Consider the following 19,076-nt stretch of genomic DNA (forward strand, 5'->3'; position numbering starts at 1 on the left):
GTGCACTGTTTTTTTTTTTTTGTTTTTTTTTTTTCTGAATCTCAAAGCCTCGACAGCTACATTGTTTTTACATTAAACTGCACAATTCCCAGATTTTCCGTTCTAATTGTGGCCTAATGTTTCCAGTGCCTTCAGGTCTTGCCGGTGAGATGAGGCTAAACGGAGCGCTGGACGGCCCGCCGGTGGTAAAGAGGCGACGGGGTCGGAGGAGGAACGTGGAGGGGATGGACCTGCTCTTCATGAACAGGAGCAGGGTCCCCGCTGTCCCTGATCAGGTTAGCTCCTTATCGGATTGCGAACGGGAACCCGGCGGTTCGTAATTTCTCTGGGTTTTATCAGATGAGCTGCATCGGCAACGGCGTCTCCGTGTGTCTCCAGGTGCCTCCGGGCTGGGGCGGCATCGGCCAGGTGGGCATGTCCATGGCTCAAATGCCAGGTTACGGCCAGAGCTCCGGTCTGGCCTCCGGGGACGTCGACAGCCGAGTTCCCGTCATCAACCTCAAAGACGGCACCCGGCTGGCTGGGGATGATGCCCCGAGGAGGAAAGATCTGGAGCAGTGGCTCAAAGACCACCCCGGTTTTGTTACAGACACAGGAGCCTTTATCCCCGTGAGTCCATATCAGATTCCGTCAAGGAACCTACAAGGATTCGACGCGCACGGAAAATTCTCCGTATTTCCCATTTCCCGGGCTTTTTAACGAGAGCCCCGTTTCCCTTCGGTGTCCAGGGGATGAACAAGATGCACATGCAGTTCCACTTCCAGGACGGCCGCCCCAAGCAGAAGAGGCACCGCTGCAGGAACCCCAACAAGATCGATGTCAACAGCCTGACCGGGGAGGAGCGCGTCCAGATCATCAACAGGAGAAATGCGCGGAAGGTCGGTTATAGAACATACAAAAGACTCTCAAAGCTACGAAACTGCCATTCCCAAAGTCTCAAAAATGTTTATAAATCCCACCGGTAGTCAGAGTCACACAGAACTAGATCGCGCTGCCTTTTATAAACAAGATACAAGGACAAATGCTGAATAGATTTATTGTTCCGCAGATATTTTGACAAAAACAAACCATGAAATCATCTTCTTTCCGCCGGGTGTAGAAATATCGGTCGCGCCCTCCGAGCGCTCGGGTTCACGTTTCCCTGTCGCCTCACCTGCAGGTCGGGGGAGCTTTTGCTCCTCCTCTAAAAGACCTCTGCCGGTTCCTCCAGGAGAACCCCGAGTACGGAGTCCCACCTGAATGGGCCGACGTCGTCAAGCAGTCGGTAAGTAAAAAAATAAAGAGACGTTTCACGCGGTATTTCAACCCGCTTCGAGGAGGAGGGTTTTTCTCCGCTTTGAGTCGATGGGAATAATTCATTCAAAGTACTGTTGTCATGGACCGCAGTCACAGGATGAACGTATGAAAAATAAAAGCCAGAAAGCAGATTCAGATATCGATAAAAGTTATGAGTTCAGATATAAGTTATATTTGTGCACACAAGGGGGCGCTTCAACTGTAAGTCCTGCACGACCGGCTGGAACGGTTGACCTTAAGATTCACAGGGAATCGTGTCTGAATCTGAATGACAATCATATGAAAATGAAGTAATATCCAAAAACCTTAAAGAATCGACCCATGACGAGATTATTACCGAACTATTATATCGTGAGAAGGAATTAATGACAAGCAAGGGATCTTGGGTTTTCAAAGTTTCAGCACGAACCCAAAGTAAGTATTATTTGTCTCACCGATCCGAGTCGGCCGCGTTGTTTGACTCCTGGTCAATGTAGCTGTTGTCGTCAAGGCGCTCTTTGGTTGTGACGTTTTCAGGGTTACCTTCCGGAGAGCATGTTCGACAGGATCCTGACTGGACCCATCGTTCCCGAGGAGGTGAGTCGGCGTGGACGGCGACCAAAGAATCCTTTGGCCAAGGCGGCGGCGGCGGCAGCGGCGGCGGCGGCGGCAGCGACAAACAACCCGGCATCTTCCACCCTCGGCTTGAACCCCCTCCTGGCCAACGGCCTCCTCTCCGGGATGGACTTCACCAGCCTGCAGGCCCTCCAGCAGAACCTCCAGAGCTTACAGTCCCTGCAGCTCACCGCGGGGCTGATGGGCCTGCCTTCCGACGCCGGCAACATGGCGGCGAGCAACCTGGCCGCCATGTTTCCCATGATGCTGTCGGGAATGGCGGGGCTGCCGAACCTGCTGGGCATGAGCGGCTTGCTCGGAAAGCAGGGTCACGAGGGCGCGGCCGGCTCCGAGGACAAGGAGAAGGGCTGCGCCGGCGGGGCGGACGGCTCGGCGGCCGCCGCCAAGACCCCCTCCCACACCTCAGACACCAAAGGAGAACGGACCGAGGGCTCGACCGCGACCTCTTCTACAACGACTTCTTCCTCTTCCGGCACCTCTTCCTCTGCCGCCGCCCCACAAAGTGCTTCGGCTGCCTCGGCAGCCTCCAGTCACCCTCTGTCTCTTAACCCCTTGCTACTCTCCAGTATGCTTTACCCAGGGATGCTTCTCACTCCAGGCCTTAACCTTCCTGCGTCTGCAGCACAGAGCTCAAACAGTGACCCCTCCCTCCCCGCCGCCGCCGCCATCGCCGCCGCCGCCTCGCCCGCGCCCGCCGCCTCCCAGTCCGTCTCGCAGGAGATGGAGCCGGCGGCGGCGGCGGAGAAGGGCGCGGAGGGGGACGAGGGGCCGGAAGAAACATTGGGGGACGAGGAAGAGGCGGACGAGGAGTCAGTAGAACAAAAGGAGAACAGTGGTCCAGAAGGCTCCGGAAAAGCCGAATCGTCTTCATCGGAGTCCGGGAGCTCCTCGTCATCCTCGGATGACTCGGACTCCAGCGACGAGGACTGATCCCGTAAAAGCATATAATTATAAATTTATTTATGTATCACCTAGAAATGTATACATTTATTCACATATATATGGATTTTCCAGCACTTATGTTGCGATTTCTTTACGTGTAAATATGAGAACTAACTAAATTGTGTAATAAAGATTACAAAAAACAAACCAACAAAAAAAGGCAAAAAAAAAAAAAAAAAGACTTAAAAGGAACTGAAATTAAATTTCAGTGTTTGTTCACAAGGTACAGTCTTGTTTTGAGACATTTTGCATGTCGATCCTTTAGTAGATTTCTGAACTCTGTGAACTTGTACCGCACCACGATGTACAATTGCAACAAGTTAAAAAAAAAAAAAAGAGAAAAAAAAAAAAGGCATTATTGTAATTATGTCAGGATTTAATTTTATTAAAAAAGTGAAACTACATCCACGCGCTCGTTGAGCTGTACTATTAATATATTTTGATTGTCGGGGTTCGGGGTCGGCTTCGGGGAGGAAGGGGGGGGTCGACGATGATGAACTTTTTGTTTTTTTTTTGTTTTCCCCCCCTCTTGTAAATAGTACTTTTACAGGTCCGTTGACACTTTTTGCTTTGCAGATCATGCGTTTGGATACGTCAGCAATAACTTGGGCAGCTAATGAATGTCACTGAAGCTGTAGACTGTCGCCATGGTCACCCCACTGCACAACTTGACGCAGCCTCACCCCCTCGTACCCCTTTTTTCTATCACGTACTGCCGAGTTCGTTCCTTGATTTTCGGTCCCGCCGCTCTCTGAGGCCCGCTCACCGAAAAGGGCATTCAAAAAAAAAAAAAAAAAAAAATTTAAAAATATCTATTTTTCCAAGATCACGAAGAAGTTTTTTTTTTTTTTTTTTCTCTCTCGTTCTCCCGGCGTCGCCTTCCAAACGTGACAAGGTGCACTTTATTCGCTTCCGGCTGAAAGGCAGAAACGTTCACTTGCACATCCGTTCATTTTTTTGACCCCGGAGTCAAAAAAAAAAAACAAAACAAAAAACAAACCTTTTACTGTGTGCCAAAAAAAAAAAAAACTACCCTTTGACCTTTCAGGGTCTCGATTTGTTTATTTTATTTTCTGTTTTTTCGGTGAGTTCAGGATCCTTGCTATCACACAGCCCCCGGTGTGTTTGACTGCATCTTTACCTCAACTGTTCTAGGGAGGATTTGGCTTCACTGTGCAAAACGTAAACACGAGTGTTTTCTTGATATTCACGCATTTCTGTCTTCGTCCCTGCAGGAAGGCCATTTTTTTTTCCATTTTTTCCTCCTTTTTTTTTTTTTTTCCTGCCTATACTAAGAGCTTCCACTGTGTTTCGACTGGATCCTCCCGCGTCCGAACCTCCCCGCCCCTCCGTTTGAATGTCACGCGTCTTAACAAAAAAAAAGCAGGACTTTGCCGCCCCGAGTGAGCGTCGGACACACTTTTTGCGTCTCCTTAATCTGTCGGACGCCGGGGGTCGCTGGCACCAAGCACAAAAAAAAAAAAAAAAAACAGTTAAAAAAACAAAAGCTGAGATTGTATTTGTCTTTATTTTTTTTGTTTGTTTTTTTTTTTGGAGATTTATCCCGTTCACAGTGCCAGATCAGCAAGCCCGAGGAAGGGCTTAACAATGCTATTTGTGTTTGCAGCAGCTCAGTGTGTGTTTTTCCCCCCGCTTTTTTATTTAAATCCCGCCTTGCCGGTGAATGGAGCTTCAGCTAGATGTAGAAGTGCCCTTATCCTGTACCTCACACTGGCAATCCAGCCTACGTGTTGCTCGCATCCGCTCGGTCACGCGTGTCCAGCGCCCGCGACGCCTCTTGTCCCTTTCCGTGTCGTCGGCGGCTGCCGGGACGTTAAAAAACACTGGAATTCACTCAAGCCGAAGTACCTTTGTTTGTTTGGTAATGTTTATTCTCTCCAGGACGGCGCCGCAGGCCGCGGGGGCTGCTGTCGCGCCGGGGACTGTTAGACGTGTTTGACGAACAGTTTTGTTTTTTAGTTTGGACTCCGACAGGTTCCTCCATCGCTGGAGAACCATTCTGACTCAACTCAGTCTGTGTATCTTTACTATTGTTGTAGCATTGTTCTCTCTCTCTTTCTCTTACTCTGGTGTGTGTGTCTGTCTGTATGTATGTATGTGTGTGTGTGTGTGTGTGAGAGAGAGAGAGAACGGCCCACGGTTCAAAACAGACTTTTTTTTCCGAGACAAATCTGAAATCTAATGTTGCTTTAAAGTGCTTGTCTTGTTTGCCTGTAACGTAAACACAGACGTGGGTTCGCTTGCAATGATTTTTATTTTTTATTTGTTGTTGTCGGGGGAGGAATTCGACTACAAACATTACGGTATTTTCTCTGTGACACAAACTTACCACTGTCATTGTGTATCTGCTTGTAGTGCTCTTACGCAAAACACCAAGCCACTGCTGGTCTTTGTTGCCCCACGTTGAGAGGGGGGGGGGGGCATTAAATGGACAAGTTGATTTCAATTAAGCGTTTTTTTTTTTTGTTTCTTTGTTTTCTTTTGTCGTTTTTTGTTTTCCTCTTCAGAGTTGTTCTGTGCCGGGGGGTCCGGGCGAACAGCAGCGTTACGGCTGCGTTCAACAACACGAGTACACAACGACCAATATGCAAGCAGAATCATGACATACACACAAACACACGCACACTACTGCTGTACAGGGAGGTTTTCTTTCAATCTTAATACATGTAATCACTGAGATGATGAAACTGGCATCAATTATTATTATTATTATTATTATTATTTCAAGCTTGATAATAGCCTAAATGTCACCCCGGTCAGGTTTTGTCTTTTTTTTTTTCTTTTTTTTTTTTTTTTTTTTTCTCCATTAGACAGTTGTAATACTTGCGAGTCGTGGTCTGTGTAGTCAAAATAATTCTTTATGTAGTGCAGGAGGAAAAAAAAAAGCGTCTTAAGTCATTTGTAATTTATTGGATTACTTTCTATGAAGTTCTATAGAGGAAACCGAGGTTTAATTATTTTTATTAAACATATTCTTCTGACTATCCAGAAAGTGTCTCTGCTTTTTGCTTTGTGTGTGTGTGTGTGTGTGCGCGCGCGTGTGTTTGAACTATTTCTAGATGCAGTTTATTTATTGACTATTCCTTTTTATTTTAAATTGAAACCATAAGAGACAGGAGGATTACATGTGTACGATAAAATAAAATTGTTGGTACCACTCTGTTCAGGAAAGAAAAACCCAAAATGGTTGCTGAAATAACTTGAAACGGATGAAAGAAATAATAAATTAAAAATTCCTGAAAATGAACCAATGGAAATTAGTTGTCGCTTTTGAATTGTGGTTCAAGAGAATAATTTTAAAAAATATATGAAACAGGCCTGGACAGAGGGGGATTGAAAATAAGAACCCAGAACACCTCCAAAGAAATGAAAGGTGAACTCCGAGGTGGAAGTACATCGACGTCGCATCGCACCATCCGTCGCTGTTTGAGCCGAGGTGGATTCCACTGGAGACGAGCAAGGATGCGCTACTGTTGAAAGTAATTTGTGAAAAAAATGACCAGCCACAACGCCTCTGAGAGAATGTCCTTTGGATGGATGAGACAAAACTGGAAGTTTTTTGAAATGGAGTATATCAAGAAAAGTAATCATACAGGAAGCTCTGTTATGTTCTACAGCTGCTCTGCAGCGTCGGCCTCAGCGGGTCTTGAATCAGTGCGGCGTGCAAGGAAATGTCAAGACTACTGAGGCCTTCTGGAAAAGGCTTTCAGAAAACCGGGTCTCGATTGCAGTTCATCGGTAGGATGATGACCAAAAATACCCAAAATGGCCAAAAACAAAACATTGGACTATTCTGAGGTGACCCACGACTCACAACATCTGGACTGTCCCTTCAAAACTTGGGTTTCGTTTGCTCGGGAGGATCGGGGCGAAAAGTTTACCGAAGTTACAGAACTTGTTTGATTGCCTCAAATAGTTGTGCAACAAAATATTATTTTCCAGGGTACCGTCTGGCCTGTCCCATTATTTATTTATTTGTTTAAGTAAATAATTATGTTGAACCACAATTCAAAAGCAATGTCTGAATTCCTTCTGTTAATTCTCAGGATTATTTTCATTGATTTACTTTTGTCATTTTCAAGTTATTTCAGTGACCACTGTGTTTTTTTCTTTTTTTTTTTCTTATTGACAGAAGGGTACTAACAGTTTTGTTCTGCTATTTTAACTACCCTTTCAATACATTGCTCCGGGTGTGCATCTGTTAATGTTTAAAGTGTTGTGAGAATGTTGTTTCTTTTAGCTATCATTATTTTTCAGACAATGTTTGTTGCTCTAAATTACTCGAGAGACAAGGCATTTTGAGGGGAACGTTTTTTTTCCAAAATTTTTAATTTTAAATCATTTCATTGAATATTTTGATTTGCATCAAAAAGGTTTCATTAGTCTATCTTTATAAAGTTCCTGAGAGATTACTGATTTTTAATTTTGGTGCTTTTTATCTATTCTGATTTTTTTGCTGAGAGATTGATTGAGTAAAGCAGATTTTTTTGATGCTTGTTCTTTGAATATTAATTTGTATTCATTGGCAGAAAACTTTTTGATTGATAAAAGACTTTCTTTTGCATATTTAATTCAAATATTTTTTAACTATTATTAGAAAATGTTATTATGTTCGATTATTTTTAACTATTTTAGAAGATTTTCTGAATGCTAATGTTTCAATAGTTTTGGCTTTTTTTCTGCCTGCTTCTGGTTTTGGTATTTTCTTATTGCATGTTGTTACATATTTAAACTAAATATTTTTTACTTTTGTGTAACAGAAGGTTTTTCCTGCCCCCTATAAAAAAAGCTGAGATTTTAATTGTATTTTATTTTTATTTTTATTTCATTTTTAATTTGAGAGAAGATTTCTGAGACTTTCATATATAAAAATTTCTGCTGCAAATTTATGATTTATGATTAATTTTTTTGATTTCTGTAAATTTATTGGTTTTGTTTGTTTATCCTAGAATATTTTTTTATTTGTAAAATACCTGAGAAGTTGAACAGTTTATTTTTATTTATATTTTCAGAAAAAAATTGAGCTGTAAGAAATCATTTCAGATGTAAGTTTTTCGGGGGGGGGCAAAAAACATTCATTTTCTTCTTCAGGATTTTCTTGTTGAAAGTTGAAAATTCTGTTTTCTTTTGAATTATTTTGTATTATAATTTGGCCTTTTTTTCTGAAGTTTTAAAAATTATCTTCTGATATACAGAGAAATTAAACACATTCTTTTTGCTTTTCTTTTTTTAAATTTTCCTTTTCATTGTTTTTTTTTTAGATTTTGTCTTTGAATGAAATATCTTTATTTTTATTTTTTTTTGTTTTTATTCATCTATTTTTTGGCAGATTTTTTTTCGCCTACATATTTTTTCGTTACATATTTGGATTTTAATTTAAACGACAAAGGTTTTTTTTAATTTTCTGTTTTTCGTTTAACTTTTTTAACCCAGAAAGGTTTTTTTTTTTTAATATGCTTCTACCTAATTAGTATAATTCTTTTAATCTATTCACTAAGATGTTTTAATTTTCACATTTTCTCTTTCAGCTTCAAATGTTGAGTTCAGTTAACAAGATGTCATTTCAGTGTCATTGTTTGGCTTGATTTTTTCATTCAAGAAATGAATTCATATAATGAAGGTATTATTTTAGTTTTTGTATTCATTTATTCTTCAGTTTCTTTTTTGTGTATTTATTTTTGTGAAGTGTATTTTTTATAACATACTGAAAACTCCTTACACAAAAATTGGTATTTTATTTATTTTATCTATTTTATCTATTTTATTTATTTTATTCATTTATTTATCTGTAGTTTTGATGCTCATTTCTGCAAAGAATATATTTTTAACATTGTTTTTGTTTTCCTTTTTTTTCGTTTTTCCTTTTTTCTAACAAACTGCTTTTACTTTTTTAAAAATCATTAATTTTTGTTCCCATCTCATCAATTTAAAGGATGCTTATATTTTTACATCTAAATTTTTCAAAAACTATTCAGTTCATTAGATTTAAGTTTTTCAATTATTTTAATTATTATATATTGTTATAATTGTTATATAATAAAGTCGTTTTCCAGTTATTCCAATATATCTCGTAATTTATTGACTATGTAAAAATATTTTTTGCTCATGGAAATATTCGAGATTTAGGAATTTATATTTTTATCATTTAACTTTTTAGTACTTTTATTACATGAATAATGTTTGACTTTTATTGATTTGAAAATATTGTCATTTTTGGGGGAAAAATATACATGCCTTTATTTTGATTTAAAAATATATATATTATTATTATTTTATTATTTTTATTTTTATTATTTTAACTATTTGTATTATTTTAACTTGAGTTTTGGTCCCATTCTTTTAATTTTCCTTTATCTTGTATCTATTTTTACCTCTCTTGTCAATTCCTGCAAGAAGGGTTTATATATATACATATATATATATATACAAACATACATATATATATTGATTTTCATTTTGATTTTATACATTAAATGAAAAATCTCAGCATTTTGATTATATATATATATATATATATAGTAAATTTTACATTTACATCACACATTTTCTATGGTTGATTTTTAACTTATTTTCACTTCATCTCTTTTACAATCATTTTATGATTTTTATAACAGAACTACAGAAAAAACAGATATTGATAAAATCATATCATAAATGAAATGAATAAAACATTGATGTAGAAAATTACTTATAAACATATTACACTCAATAATTACTTTTTTACTCTTTTTTCACTCCTTTAAATACTCATTTCAGTAACAAACAAAGGTTCAATTAAATTTTTGTCTTATTCAGGAATTTACTTATCTATTGATTTTATTTTTAGATAAATTAATGCCACTTGTAGGAAATATCTCATATATGAAATATTAAATGTAACTTTATTTTTTAGTTTTTGCCATTATCTTTTTCTTTTATTTCCCTTTCTGACAATGTTTTTTTCATACTCTGCCGCTGCAAGATACATTATCCAAATATATATTTTTCATTTGTACTTTATTAATCCCTCTGTGTTAAGTGATGTGCTCCACAACACTCAGACACACAAAGACGAGCTGGGAATTTAATGTTTGGCTCGAAGGGCGATGGCCGTCTCCCTAACTTCAATGTTTATTTGAAAAAACTTTTTTTCCCCTTTTTTTTAAAGTCAAATTTTAAAGGGGAGTTTAAGCATTTCATTTTTTTTTTGTAATTTCCTTTTTTCTGAAAAATGTTTCTTTTCAATTGTTAAAAAAATACATTAATACTTGACAATTTTTCTCACCGTGTTTTTTTTTTATCTATTTTAAAAATACTTTCCAATCTTCGTTTATTTTAATTTATTTTCCATGTGAATTTCCTGAAATTGTTTGTTGTTGTAATACCCTTTTCAGCCACAAGGGGGCGTCAAGACCCCACAGACGCCACAGGCCGTGCATGAATCCTCCCAGAATCGTGTTACTTTCCACGTGGTTACACGTTAAACACAAAGTACACAGTGTGCACACACTGTGCTGGATATTCTTCTGACAGTGCTGCCGTGTCTTTGTGTCTGCAAGAAATACATTTGAATCTTCTTCGGTCAAGATTCCTTCAAGGATGAAATTATTTCTTGCGCAGTCTCCCCTCATCCGGGGGAAGAGAAGCAGCCAGGAGTCATCGGGGTGTTGAGAAATAAACAGGATCCTGCTGTCGAAGCTGCATTTACTCTTCTTTTTTTTCTTTTCAACATAAATAATGCCCAACTTGTTCACCTACTGCCAGACACATATATTGAATGTTTTATACACTGTAATGCATGTATTGATTTTTGTAAAATATTTAAAAACACCAGTCTGGTATTATTTAAGTATTGAAAAAAGTGTGACACAGTATTTAAAAATACTAAAATAACACAGCAAGAAATTGTATATGAGAATGTTAAAAGTATAAAAATATAACAAAAACATTTTATTTATAGATTATTGTGAAACCTTCAATAATATCAAATGCATTTAAAGTAATAATATGAACTCAACACACACACATACACAGAGATAAATGTAGCATTTATAAATGAAGCTTATATAGCTCATCTGTCACTTTATTTTAGTATTAACCGAAATGTCAAATGAAGTCTCAAGGCGGTTGTTCAGCAAATGATCTGTTAGAGAAGTTTATTTTGGGCAGCTTCAGGTGAAGTCACGGCACCTTTAAAAACGAGGCGAAGGGGAGCTGAAAGGGAGGAAGCCGGAACCGATTCTCCGAACGTGACCGACGTGTTCGGAAAAGGAAGGCAGTCGGGAGGCTGAAAACTGCCCGTGACTCAAGGTTTCATGTGCTCTCATTATCTCGCTGTTTTCTTCTCTTCTTCTACTTCTGTAAATGCCCCAGCCTGCTCCGACTCCAGGGTCACCATGGCAACCAGGCTTCAGGGCAGTGTGGAAAAAGCCAAGGTCTGGCCCCAGTGACAAACACAGTATTCAAAGCAAAGACACGAACACAAACACACATGCAATTTGACCGCGGCTGCTATTGTGTCGCTTGGAATTTGGATTTCACAACTAGTTAATGATGTCAGTCAGTAAATAACTGGATGTTTAACCAGCCGTCCACCCTTTTCTAAGGGGTTGTTTAAATGTTTATGTTCTTTACTCTGACACAGTGGAAGAAAGCATGGTCTTGAAACCTTAATGTGACATGTTTTTAAATGATTTAAGAACTTTGCCCGTAACTATTGAGACCGATGATCGTCAAAAAAGGAATAAGCAAAATATCAATATGTGTCAAATCAAATAGGAATATTGAATATTTAGACCACATCAAATATATCCCACAGTATTTAAAATACATTTAGTTATAAATAACCTTTAAAAATAAAATATATATACAACTTTTCTTAAGATGAAACATTCAAGAAATATAACTTAGGATCAAAAATGATTATATAAGATTTTGAAAAAGTATAAAAACTATCATCATTGACAATAATAAGAAATATGTAATTACATTTTAAAAATATCTACTCTTACTGTTTATGAATATCAGACTGTAACATTTTTGTAAAAAAAAAGTAAAATATATAAAAACTAAATGTATATATGAGCCGCAAATGTGCAAGCACACACATAAAAATAATAATCTTATATACACAGAAAAATGAAGAACTAAATCATTTAAAAAATATCAAAACAATATATATTTAACAGTTTTAGTGTATAAAAGTAATTTCTTTTTCTTTTGGCTTTTCCCTTATTAGTATGGACAATATGTATCTCTCTCTCTCTCTCTCTATATATATATATATATAGAGATATATATGTATATATAAAATAGCATATGTATATACTACAATTGATTAAATCCACATATCTACAACAGCAATAATACAAAATAAGAAATAATATTTCTTCTAAAATTTGATTTTTTCAAATAGACAATCTAAATGAAACTTTTTTTTCAATCACGAAATATTTACATGAATGTTATTAAGTAAAGATACACCAACTAACACAAAAAATTGAATAATAATCATCGTGCTTTTAAAATACTTTTATTTCCTCCAGAGTTTAGCTGTAAAACAGATCTGAAAATTTCAAAAAATATTTCAGTAAATTACAACATACTTTAATAGAGTAGGACATTTAAAGACATCATGAACAATTACAAGAAATTAATAATAAATGTAATTCCGTATATAGTTCCTTTGGCAAGATCACGGGTGCTAATTTATTTAATGTTTTCATTTATTAATTCGAGATTCCTACTTAACAACTTACTGCTCCCTACCGGGCAAAACAACGCATTGCTTTAAGTTTGGAAAATCAATGTTTACCTCCGAGATCTTGACGTTTTAAAATGTTTAATAATTAATTATGCTTAAGAATAGGAGGGACTAACCCCGAAAGTAAATCCGTACAAGAAAAATAAATCGTGAAAACAAAAACAGTAATAAGAAAATGAGAGGAAATACAAAATGCACGTTGTGCGTGATTCATTAAGACTCCAAAAACAGACCTCTGTTCGATATTAGCATTAAGAAGCTTTTTAAAATAGTTATCTTACACACAAACATGTCGGTTAAAGTAGAATCCAGCGATCTTGATGTCGTCTTGTATCGGATTTCAGACTCCGCGACGAGCAGGTCCTGGTTCTGCTGCTGCTCTCGGTGTAGCATCTCCGCTAATACTAGCAAAACACAGCTTTGCTCATTAAAACAACGATGAACTTTGCTAGCGTTTGCGAAGCTAACGTTAGCATGAGACGTTTTGGCTAATTTTAGCAAAGCGAATGTCCACTAACGTTAGCGTCCTTAGCAACGATGGGTTCGATAACGTTAGCAACATCGGCGACAAGCACTTTGCTAAAATTAGCTTAACAAAGTTTTACTACCATTCGCTACGAAATCTTACAAAATAGTTATTTGGCCATAAATAGTACTTTGGCAAAACACAGTTATTAATTACAATCTGTAAACTAATAATACTTTTCCGTCGCTGCGTTAGCAACAGCTTCGGGCTTCTAGTGGGAGGTACGGAAAGTACCGTGGACAAACCTGTCGACGGAATTAATTTCCATGACCAAAACAAAGAAACAATATTCAAACCAAAAATATTTCGTTTGGAGCCTAGATTTGTTTTTCCTAGTTTGATTTGAATTTTTCTATTTTATTTTATTTCATTCATACATAGAATCTATTCAAAAAAATAAATGAATGTAATACTAGTAGCGTCAGTGTTGTGAATGATTTAAAAAAATAATAATAATAAAAAAAAAAAAAACACATAGAAATGAATTAAATTAGGAGGGAAATATTGTTTTTCCTTTGTTCTTTTTAAAGAAACAAAAGTGGAATCTATTTTCGATTATATTCTGTATTTGTGCAAAAAGTGATCTTAGCCTTTTCCACAATATGCTGTGAAACTTAGGAGGAGCCTGAGACTTACCATGAAGAGATTTGGCCAAAGATAAAACTTCAAACTTCTTGTGTTTCAAGGAAAAACAGATGATCTCTGCAATATTCCACACACATTACACCAAACTACTTTTTTCTGTGACAAACACCGGCCTATTAGTTGTCATTGTACACTTACTTCACCTTGAATTTTCTCAGTGGAATTAAAGAGACGTAATGTGGACAAAGTTGTTAATGTGTGTCATTGTGCACAAAAACATAAACCATTTCAGTACAAATTAACAAAAAATGTTGATACAAAATGGCACATAGGTGACCAATATATTGCAAACCCCTTAATACCTTCAAAGTGTGCCCCCTCTTGTCACAACAGGCACATAGAATTTTCTTTTTTCTGCAACTTCTTCTCATTTGTTCCTGATTTTCTTTTACAACCTGGTTTCCTTCAGACGTCAGGAATGGCAGAACACACTGCTGTGCACTCCAGCTCCTCCGGGCTTTTACCCACACCTGGATCACTCCCTTTTCACCAGCAAGTCTTTTCCAGAGATTTGGTTAATACAAAATCACTGGCATTGAACGAAACTGAACATTGCCACTGGAAGTGGTTTATTGAAGTTTATTACCACACCTGAAACTGGCATTTTCTCATTTTCTTCTCGAACCCTGTATAATACAGGATAAAGCATCAGGCCATTAAAAAGCTGATTAGTCTCTCTTGGATGATTTATCCTCTTCACCCAACCGCTGCTCTGCGGGTGATAAACACCAAGCGGTGAAGTCCACACACTGGCTTGCCGAAACTGGGTCAAACAGACGGGAGTCTGCAGAACCAAAGAGCCCGGTTCGGAGTTGTTGCATCTGGTCTTCTTATGACATCCTCCACAGAAGAGAGGAACATTTCTCTAAAATCACAAATAAAACCTTGAATTCTTAATAATTAAACATTTGCAACATGATGAATTGGAAACTAAATAATGTCACTAGACAGTGAGTGAGCGAGTCGCTGATATTGATGTATGCTTGGATATAGAAAATCAATTTCGAATACATTTCAAAAAATCAAATAAGAAATGATTTAACTTTATTTCAACACTTTTCAAAATGCTTCCAAGAGCTGGTAAAAGGTGATGAATCAATTTCCAAATTCACGAATAAAAAATCACTCCTACGTTCCTTGTCTAGCTGGACGTTTCTGAATATTTAATTATTGCAGTAATCGATTTTCCTTGATTTTCGAGGGTTTTCTATTTTTCATTTCATTTATGAATTTCACAGATTCATTTGTGATTTTTATGTAATTTATTGCTGATTAGCAGGCTATTCTATTTTATTACTATTTATTTTCTTCCTCATCTTAGAAATGTTAACTTCCATGGCATTTACCCCGGAGTTTAAAACAATCGAGTGAATTAGCGGAGAATAATGACAAATTAGCACAAACAAATTATATTTTTATAGCACTTATTATAAAACAAGCCCAGTCCTCAGGAGAAATATAAAAACACAGGCAGAAGTATCCAAACCGGGAGGTAAAGGCTACACTCCGGAAATCCAAATAACACAAAATCCAACAATGGAACGCTTGTTGTCAAGAGTTAACAAGACAATCTGGCAACTGCACGAGTTTCAGGCTGGTGCCTTTTTTCCAGGGCCAGATTGCTGGTGTTCAGCTTCAGGTGAGCGAAAGCAGGTGTGTAGAGCGAGAAAAGGGGGTGAGAGATTCTGCACAGTGACATGTTGAGATGACATGATTATTAAGCATGTCTTCACTGCTTTCCCGATCAAAAACATGAGCCAGATTATTTTTTGGGATATATATATATGTATGTATGTATGTATGTATGTATGTATGTATGTATGTATGTATGTAACTACCTCCTTCTTTTCCTTCAGCTTTTCCCTTCAGGGGTCGCCAGTCCTCCTCTCTCAATATGATACTCTAAATTGACAATAAAATGGAATAGCTATGTGTAGCTGTGTGCCACACACACACACACACACACACACACACACACACACACACACACACACACAAACATCATCATACCTACTAATGAAAAACAATCTCCCTCCATCTTCTCAAATCCCTTAAATGAAATAATGTTGATATTTTATATCAGAGCATCTCCACCAGGTTGGCACAGGAAATGAAACCCAATCCAAAAATCCTGCAGTACCTTAAGTTCTCACATTTGGGCCACTATGAAATATTAGATGAATGAATGAACTACTTTTTTTATTTGTGTCATACCCTTACTTCTTCTGGTTTGCACATCACTTTGATGAATAGCATTTTATCATTATTATTATTGGCTTCTCTGGTGTTTTGTTCCTGAATAAACAAAACAAAATGAACAACTTTGCTCCAAGTATAAATCTGATACTTCATATTTACAAGAGATGTTCTTCTACAATGATAAATTGTTATCCAAAGTAGAGCAGACTCTTGTATCTGGTTTCTATCCTTCATTACAAGATATTCATATTTTAAAACAATTATCCTTGCCTGTGCAGAATGGGATTACTGGAACTAAGATTACACGGGACAGCTCAGCATTTTCACTCTTGCCCCGCGTCGTACGTAATTAGATCAGGTTTCACAGTTTGATTGGCTGTTGTTTATAAAAGTCCATCTGTTGCAGGACGGACACATTTCTGGAATCTGGGTTTTATCCAGAGGCAGTGCAGGCAGCGGGAAGGGTTTTTATTAGTGGGCCGTCAATCAAACTGATGGTCCGGGAGCAAATGCGGGTCTGTTTTCGTGTCTTCCGCCGAGCCAGATGGGCACATTTCACAAACAAAGGCGGCTAATCCCACAAAGATCCCCGATTACAACCCCAACTAAAAGGAAATACAAGTGCAACAAAGTATTCCGAAGATTTAGAGCCGGTTGCCAGATTTGCCAGATTCAATTTTCACCTTGCTAGGAGGTCGACCCGATCGTTGTCTCACGACGGCCACTGGTGCATTCAGGTGGAAATAGAAACAGGCATAGTTTATAAAAAAAAAGTACTTCAGTGTATGTACTCACGGAAACCGATAACATTCCCAAATCCTGCTCTTACACGCCAAGGCATGTTTACTACTCTAATACAAGTGACTAGTGCATATTACACAAAGGCAGCTACTGTCCATATTTATTTATGTACTTTTTAATTTCATTTCATCTGTATTTCTGTGTAGCATAACTTATCATCTATACATTTCTACTCGTAAACCATGTCCATAGTTCCTGTATATAGTCAACTACATTTAATGCAAATCTCCATCTGTATATTATATTCATAGTCGCCAGTGGATCTGTATAGTATCTGTGAATTCCTTATGAATAATTGATGAAATATACCATGACAATACTGTTAATGTATTTATTATATCTTTTTGCACATCTGGTAAGAAGCTAAAGTGCATTTAATTGCCCTATACTTGCATGGGTAATGACAATAGAGTTGAATCTAAATATCTATTAAATATAAAAGTAATCAGAAGCAGATGCTGCAGTATTAGTATAACTTTTCCTTTTTTTCTAAACGTATTTAAATTTAACAATAATAATGACAATAATAATATAGGTAGGGGATGTTGCAGGATTTGCAGTACTGTTCTTTTTTTCCAAATGTATTTAAACTTGAAAATAATAATAATTATATAAGTAGAAGATGCTGCAGTATTAGGATTACTTCTCCTTTTTTTTCTTCTAAATTATTTTTTATAATAACAGTAGTGACAATAATAATCCTAAAAATATCACTAGCAGATGCTGGAGTATTAGAAGCACTTCTCTTTTTTTCTCTATGTAAATTTAACAATAACTATAACAATAATAGTAATAATAATAACATCATTAGTAGATGTTGCAATATTAGTATTAATTTCCATTTTATCCTAAACGTATTCAAATTGAACTCTTATGGGTAGCCTTATTGTGTGATCAAAAAAAGGACAAAACCAAAAGAATAACATGGGGGAAGAACATAGACATAGCCAAACAGTACAATTTTACTTGCTCTACACCCCTATACAAATACACTGAGCCAGTTCTTTCAGACCAAGAGTAATTTAAAGCTCTTACTTTATTTCGTTACAGATTATTTGACATGTATTTGCTAGAGACACGGGCGATCTAATAAGAAATGAAATCACCCTGGAAAGAGAGCAGATCCACTGGACCTGTAATTAAAGCAGAAATGGCCTCCTAGATATCAGTTAAACCTTCTGCACAGGGATCCGGGGGTTGTAATTAAAATGTCACTTTTAGTTTCCCAGCACGGCGCTGGACGATGTCTGACTATATTGGCTGACTGTTTACCTTTTTTCCTCCTCCCCTGCATGTTCAAACAGGTTCTGACGCCCTGCTGCACAAACGCACCATGGCGATTCTAGGGTGTTTTGAGGAATTGCAAGCTCGCAAAGTTAACGCGCGAATTTACCAGAGGACACACTAACGAGGGATCATACATAATATTGTTGATTCTGGATAACGGTGACCAGTGGGGCAGTGATCCCCGGTCCCACCGACACGCCAGGCATGCTTTCACCCGGTAGAGGGGCATTGCCACGGCCGGGTCTGGCCGTCGACACGTCGTTCCGCCGTCCGGAGGAGTCGAACCGAAACGCCGGGGAAGCCGGCTCGAGGAGGGCCGGCGGGGTTAAAAGACAAACGAGACGGGATATTCTCCTAGACAATGAGGAAAGTTTGCCTGCTCTTCCCGCTCCTGCGTGGGGTCTCTCTGGGTTCTCCTGCGTGGGTTACTTCCGGGTTCTCCTTCCTCCGAAACATGAAAACGGGGTCATCAAAGTGATTGACAGTTGACCGATCCAGATTAGACCCCGCCCCTCGAACTGCGTCAGCAGGGATTGGCTTAAACCACACCGCGTGACCTTTGTTTGCGGAAGACAATTATTATGTAAATATGGAAATACGTCGCGGCGTACTCTACTCTCCATGTTTTCATTTGAAAGGGCAGTTCTGTGCGTTTTTGTTTTTTCTGCGCGTGTTTTTCTAAATTCCTTTACATGGCAAAGTGGATGATGAAATCGGATACCTTCACTTAAATAAATATAACATTGTCAAGAAATACGTAGGCACAAATGCTGAATCAAAAAAAAGAAAGGTATTAACTGCTTGTCGAAATCTTCAAGGCAACTGAAATTCAAGTCCATTTGCCACTACCAGAAGATTTCGACATGAATTCGCCATGACCTGGGTAACTGAGAACCTCCAAAGACAAAGCTATTAACATTAAGAGGGGTTGTTATTCCCTGTGCTACATTTTACGTGCATTACTTAATCACCATCCAATGCACGTGTCAGTGTTTTAATTGG

The 19,076-nt window shown here is 37.9% G+C and overlaps 1 protein-coding gene across 7 annotated transcripts in view; it reads left to right on the top strand.

Moving 5' to 3' along the window:
• Positions 1 to 5,866, top strand: part of chd9 (chromodomain helicase DNA binding protein 9) — a 77,944-nt gene extending 72,078 nt beyond the window's left edge. For all 7 annotated transcript variants that reach the window (XM_086175101.1, XM_086175105.1, XM_086175106.1 and 4 more), the window contains 5 exons: positions 127 to 275; positions 379 to 609; positions 729 to 878; positions 1,160 to 1,264; positions 1,813 to 5,866. In XM_086175101.1, coding sequence (XP_086031227.1) covers positions 127 to 275; positions 379 to 609; positions 729 to 878; positions 1,160 to 1,264; positions 1,813 to 2,841 — 1,664 coding nt within the window. In that variant the 3' untranslated portion in view covers positions 2,842 to 5,866. The remainder of the gene's footprint in view (positions 1 to 126; positions 276 to 378; positions 610 to 728; positions 879 to 1,159; positions 1,265 to 1,812) is intronic.
• The last annotated feature ends 13,210 nt before the right edge of the window (positions 5,867 to 19,076 follow it).

The sequence above is a fragment of the Fistularia commersonii genome, chromosome 27 (genome assembly GCF_037954325.1).
Source record: "Fistularia commersonii isolate RoL2024-O1a breed Wild chromosome 27, RoL_Fcom_v1.0, whole genome shotgun sequence".
In the NCBI taxonomy this organism is placed as follows: domain Eukaryota; kingdom Metazoa; phylum Chordata; class Actinopteri; order Syngnathiformes; family Fistulariidae; genus Fistularia; species Fistularia commersonii.